The sequence below is a fragment of the Odocoileus virginianus genome, chromosome 14 (assembly GCF_023699985.2).
Source record: "Odocoileus virginianus isolate 20LAN1187 ecotype Illinois chromosome 14, Ovbor_1.2, whole genome shotgun sequence".
NCBI lineage: Eukaryota > Metazoa > Chordata > Mammalia > Artiodactyla > Cervidae > Odocoileus > Odocoileus virginianus.
In genome coordinates this window covers 66180512-66186511 of record NC_069687.1, presented here as the reverse complement: position 1 = coordinate 66186511, position 6000 = coordinate 66180512, and the positions used below count along the sequence as shown (strand labels likewise).

The 6000-nt window shown below is 51.5% G+C and overlaps 1 protein-coding gene across 1 annotated transcript in view; it reads left to right on the top strand.

Moving 5' to 3' along the window:
- The first annotated feature begins 276 nt into the window (after nucleotides 1–276).
- Nucleotides 277–6000, top strand: part of DOCK2 (dedicator of cytokinesis 2) — a 456669-nt gene continuing 450945 nt past the window's right edge. Inside the window, exon 1 of the mRNA XM_070476853.1 lies at nucleotides 277–398. Coding sequence (XP_070332954.1) covers nucleotides 356–398 — 43 coding nt within the window. The 5' untranslated portion in view covers nucleotides 277–355. The remainder of the gene's footprint in view (nucleotides 399–6000) is intronic.

The window sequence follows — 6000 nt, the reverse complement described above, 5'->3', positions numbered from 1 at the left end:
GGTGGGCGGGAGCTGGGTTTAATCGCCAGGCTCAGTTACCAGGGAGCTTCCTGCCCTTGTGATGGCCTGAGTGACCCCAGGTACCTGCTCGGCCACTGCCCGATTGCCTGGGAGGAGGCGAGTGGAGGGTGGCCCCTAAGCTTTGTGGAGGACTTCTGGACTTCTAACCACTACGCTTCTACTGTGCCCCTGCCCAAAGGGAGGGCAGGAGGAGGAGCTGGCGCCCTGAGGAGGGGAGGGCGGGCCCAGAGGGAGTTTGAAAAGAGGAAGGAAGTGGGGCCCAGCAGCGCGCCCAGCCACCCCTGGCTGCTTCCCCACAGGACGACTGGAGGTGCCTGCAGGTCCCGGCCGAGCCATGGCCCCCTGGCGCAAAACTGACAAGGAGCGACATGGAGTGGGTAAGACTGGGCCTCGGGCTCTCGGCAGGAGAAGGGCAGGTGGCCAGATAGCCGTCCCGGAAGGTGCTGGGGAGCCAGCGGTGTGGACGTAGGCTCCGAGCGCCGACTCAAGCTCGGAGGGCTCTCTCCGCTGCTCTGGGGCCAGCGGGGTAGGAGCAGGGAGGCAGGGGGAGAGAAGGTGGGCACCTCACCCAGCAGGCCACACCCAGCCCGCTCCCTCTCCTGCCTGCCCACCGCCACAGGGCTGCCCTCTTTCTCTAGGTGCCTGTGCATTGCCCAGATGGGTTCCAGCAGCGCGCGGAGCCACCTGGCTGTGTGTCAGGCTCCTGGCATTGCAGGGATTCCCTCACCCTTTCTGGAGACTTGTCCTCTTAGAGGGAGCATCGAGCGTCGTTCTCTCTCTTGGCTGGGCCTTGCCTGACCCCATGTCCCTCCCGCCACCCTTGCCCTAAGCGACACCCATCCACCTGCTTCCCCTGCCTGTTCCTCCTGGGTCAGATGACCCCCTTGTTTGGCAGAGCATCCTTAGGGTGTAGGACTGGAGGGCAAGACCCTCCACTCAGCCCCAGAGAGTCTGTGGGAGAAAGTCTCGCACCAGGTTATACAGGGACATCCAAGAAGCCGCCTCATCAGCTTCAGCCATCTAAGTTCCCAGAGGCCTCTGCCTCAAGCTCAGGGGCGGAAGTGGTGACTGGGGGAAGGGAAGCTTCAGGTACTAGGAGTCTTTCTACTAAATGGCACCTGTGGTGCAATCCCCATAGATTCAGTGTGGTTTTCAGATAAGTGTGAATTTAAAAACCTCTCTGTGGCTTGCTACACAGGCAGACACTAGATACCGCCCTCAGAGATGAGAACTGAACAGGTCAGATGCTGGAGGACCCAAGGCCGAGAGTGATTAGATGCTGGGATCCCAGGGCCGCTGCTGGAGAAGCACTGTCCTGGAGGGCTCACCAGTTAGCCATTCATTACTAGGCTTCAGGCGCTGTGGCGTGTTTAAAGGTGAATGGTCCCCAGCCAGAGGACAAATACTAATCCATGCCCTGAAGGGGGGTCAATTTCTCCACCTACATTGAACTAGACTCACTAACTTTTCACCTTTAAAGCTTCTCTAACTCTGGCCCTTCTAGCTCAGGTTATCAGGCTCAGGTTATCTAGCTCAGGGGAAAATGGGGACTGATAAATGGAGCAGACCCTTATAGGTGGAGGGACCAATGCAATCTAGGAGGCGAAAGCTGGACATGAAGGGAATATCCAGGAAAACAAGAGCACATCCAGAGAAAAAACGTGGTAGCTTCTTCTGCCTTGAGGGGAGGGTGCATTGAAGGGAAGGGTGCACAAAGTTAAGCTGGAGCCATATTTTGGAAAGCTCTGAATGCTATGCTAAGTTGAGACTTTTTCCAGTTTTAGGCAGTGGGGGCCATAGAGGGCTTCTGAGCAGAGGAGGGACATGAGATATGCTCTGAAGTCAGCGTGGACGGAGACTGGTGGGCAGAAGAGCGAAGGTGCCTGGGTGGTGCACACGGCCGGGTACTGGCAGCCCGGGGGAACCAGGGCAGTTAATTAGGGAGCCTGAGGGTGGTGGAAGAGTCCCACCCTCTGGCTGAAGGCTGCAGTGTGCGCCTGCAGGGTGGGCACTCTGCTGCAGGGCAAAGAGAATGGACTCTGGTTCCTGCTCTTGGATTCCAACTTCCAGTGCTTCCCAGCCTTCTGAGCTAGACAACTTAGGAACTCTCCCCAGGCTTCAGTTTCCTCGTCTGTGTAACGGGAGCAGTAACAGCACCTGCTGCTCAGGGTTGTCGGAGACAAGAGGAATCAACCCACGTGCAGTGCCTAGATGGCAGCTGTACAGAGCCTCATTAAAGTTTATCAATGCTGGTTTTTAGTCTTTATTTTCTGCATGGGCGCACAATTCAGGACATGACGTCACAGGATGGGAGGGGCCTACAGGATGGAGTAGGGTCTCACCCTCCCTAGCAGAGGAAACCCCACCTGTGTGCTCAGAGACTAGAAACTCTGTTAGACTCTAGGCCCAGAGGCTTCTTCTGATGGAATATCTGACGTTGTTCACACCTACCTATGAAAATTCTATTTGGGTGTGGATTTCAGAGGGTGAATGACCTTTAAGAGGGCCAGTGAGCACTTGGTAGGTATCTATTTATCAGAGGATCTTTTTTTCTCTGCCGTTGAATGGCAGAGGTAAGAAAGGTATTCTCCAGCCCTCCTCTGCAGACTCCAGGTAGATGGAATGAAAAAGCAAGGCTTTTTGGCTTTGGGTTATGAGGAGACAGGGGACTGGAGTCACCCAGCCGAAAGAACAGTGGCCTGAGAGTAAGGAGTCTGGGTTCTAGTTCTGACACCGTCATTTTTGCAGACAGGTCGGTGCTTTAGTTTCCTCACTGTAAGTCTAGATATTAATACATTTCTATTTCAAGGCATTCTTTTATGAAGAGCACCTGAGATCATGAGTATGGGGCTTGGAGGAAGACAAAGAGCTAGAGCCACATAAGGATTCGGGAGTCCCCAGGACATCTCAGGAGTCCCAGCCCGTCCAGCACAGGAGCTCCTGAGCTTTGCTTTCCTGTTCGGTTTCCTTTTCCTCTGGCCCAGCTGACGAGGGCTGCTGGTGTCTGTCTGTCTGGGGAGCTGATTTTTCTGGCGGCAGCTTCATACCAGAACCTCTTGGCTTCTTTCTCAGCTCACCATGTGGTGGGCACCCAGAGTGAGCCTCATGTAGATCCCTGGCCAGGCTCTTTGTACTTGCTGACGGAGCTTTAAAGGGCGATCCATCAGAGTTCCAGAGAGGACGCTTGGTAGACTTTCCACAGACAGGTAGTGTAGCTATAACGTAAGAAAAGACATAGCCTCTGCCCTTGAGAAGTTTTGTGTAAGATATAGAAGCTTGCACTGTGAGTTCATGTCTGACCCTGTTTCCTCATCTGTAAAACTGGCACAATATGGATCTCTTGAGACTGTTGTGAGGGTCGAATAGAGGTAGTACCTGAAAATCACTTAGTAATGAGACTGGTCAGTGAAAGTTAGCAACTGAGGTCAAGGGGCTAACCTAATAGTTGCTGAGCCAAGAGAGACAGATGCACCCTTAGGCCAGGTTCAGGACAGTCATGCTTTATAAGAGTAAGTATAGTACAAGACCCATTCTCATGCAATATCTTTGTCTGGCTTCAGGACACCTATGTGAGACAGTGTATTATTATTCTCATTTTATAGACAAAGACTCCCAGAGTTCACATAACTTGGAAGTGCTTGGGCTGGGCGTTAGATTCAGTTGTCTTCAGACACCAGGCTCTCTGTACAACACTAGGAGGGAAACTGGAAGGAGAAATGTCATAGACAAAGGCAGGAGGTTGGAAGGTATTGGCATTTGGGTCAAACAATAAATAGTCCTCTTTGATTTTAGTGAATGACTGTAGTGAAAAAACAAATAGTTGGAGACGTAGGTTGCTGCCTGATTGTGAAGGACTTTGCGTACCAAGCTGATAAGTTTGGACTTCATTGTGTGAGCAGTGGAGGTTTTGAGCAGGTGTCTCACCTGTAAGAAGATAATTTAACCCCTTGGAGAGGGGCAGGGGTTGGACACAGAATGGAACAGCAGTGGGTGACAATTTTCCTGTCTACTGACTGTCTGATTGGTTAATCCTGCAGGAGTTCCACATATAATTAACATTTCCTTTTGACCTTTACTCTCTTAATCCTCTCTGCCTGAGACGTTTGTCATTGATGACAGCTTTATCCTTGAGAGAGAGAACAGAGGACAGAAAAGGGAAAGGCAAAAAAGAGTAAGTAACAAATTCCTATCGATGACAGAAAATCTACAAAATAAAAGTTTATTTCTCTCTCATATAGAAAGCCCAGAAAGGGTCTCTGAAGAAGTGGTAGAGTAGCTCATTCTGTTTCCTGCCCTGCTTCCTTGGCACAAGTTCAGTTCAGTTCAGTTGCTCAGTCGTGTCCGACTCTTTGCAACCCCATGAACCGCAGCACGCCAGGCCTCCATGTCCATCACCAACTGCCAGAGTCCACCCAACCCCATGTCCATTGAGTCGGTGATGCCATCCAACCATCTCATCCTCTGTCCTCCCCTTTTCCTCCTGCCCTCAACCCTTCCCAGCATCAGGGGCTTTTTAAATGAGTCAGCTCTTCGCATCAGGTGACCAAAGTATTGGAGTTTCAGCTTCAGCATCAGTCCTTCCAGTGAATACCCAGGACTGATCTTTAGGATGGACTGGTTGGATCTCCTTGCAAGGCTTCTGCCTTTTGAACCAAACTGGCTTCTTAAGCTCAGGTCCACCTTCCAGGCAGCAAGAAGAACCAAAGGGAACATGAAGGGCGTGACCATTTCATTAAGGTCACTTGCGTGAAGGCCCACTTGACACTTCCTCTTGTATCCTATTGGCTAAAACCTAATCACATGACTGAACCTAGCCACAAGGGAACCTGGAAATGCAGTCTTCAGTGTAAGCAGTCTTGCACCCAGCTGAAAATCCAGTATGCCTAAGCAAGGAGGGAAATAAGGGTATTAGGAATGATAGATTAGTTTTCTCAGGCAGCCATAACAAAAAGCTACTGACTGGGCGGCTTAAACAACAGAAATTATTTTCTCACAGTTCTGGAGGCTGGAATTCCAAGTCCGAGGTGCTAGGAGGTTGGTTTCTCCTGAGGTCTCCTGGGCCGGCAGACAGCTGCCTTCTCCTTGCTTGTCCTCACACGCTCATGTCTCTCTGCTTGCTCGCCACCTGTGTGAGCCATCTTCTTCTTAGAAGGGTGCCAGGCATGTCTGATTAGGGCCGCATGCTAACAGCTTCACTGATCACATCTGCACAGACCTGATCTCAAGATGGGACTTAGCATATGGATTTGGAGCACTAGTGGGGGCAGCAGTTGGACCCTTAACAGTTGGTTGACCTGTGGTCTGCGATGTGATATTTAGGGATGGTGAAAGAAGGCTTCAGGGCAGGGGCTCTCGGAAGGTGAGTGCAGGAAAAGCTTTGTTTACCCTGAAGCTGGGCCTGCTGGGTGGATATGTGTGGTGCTTCAGTTATGCTCAGAAGCCTCCTGTCTGCACAAGTCACCTGTAGTTATGGTTACATACCTGTTTGCGGTGTTGGGCAGTACTGCTTGGCTCCTTCAGAGAGCTATGAGGGACAGTCTGTTCCAAGTCTCTCCCCTAGTAGCTTCAGGTGGTTTGCTGACAGTCTTTGGTGTCCCATGCCTTTTCCTCAGGCTCTGCGTCTGTCTTTATATGGCATTCTTCCTGTATGTGCGTATCTCACTCCAAATTCTCCCTTTTAATCAGAACACCAGTTAGTGTTAGTCACTCAGTCGTGTCCAGCTCTTTGCAACTGCATGGACTGTAGCCTGCCAGGCTCCTCTGTCCATGGAATTCGCCAGGAAAAATACTGGAGTGGGTTGCCATTTCCTTCTCCAGGGGATCTTCTCAACCCAAGGATGGAACCCAGGTCTCCCACACTGCCGGCAGAGTCTTTGCCATCTGAGCCTCCAGGGAAGTCCCGTTAGGGTGAGGGCCCACCCTAACGACCTGTTTTAACTGTGTTACCTCTGAAAAGAGTACCTCTGAACAAGCTTGCAT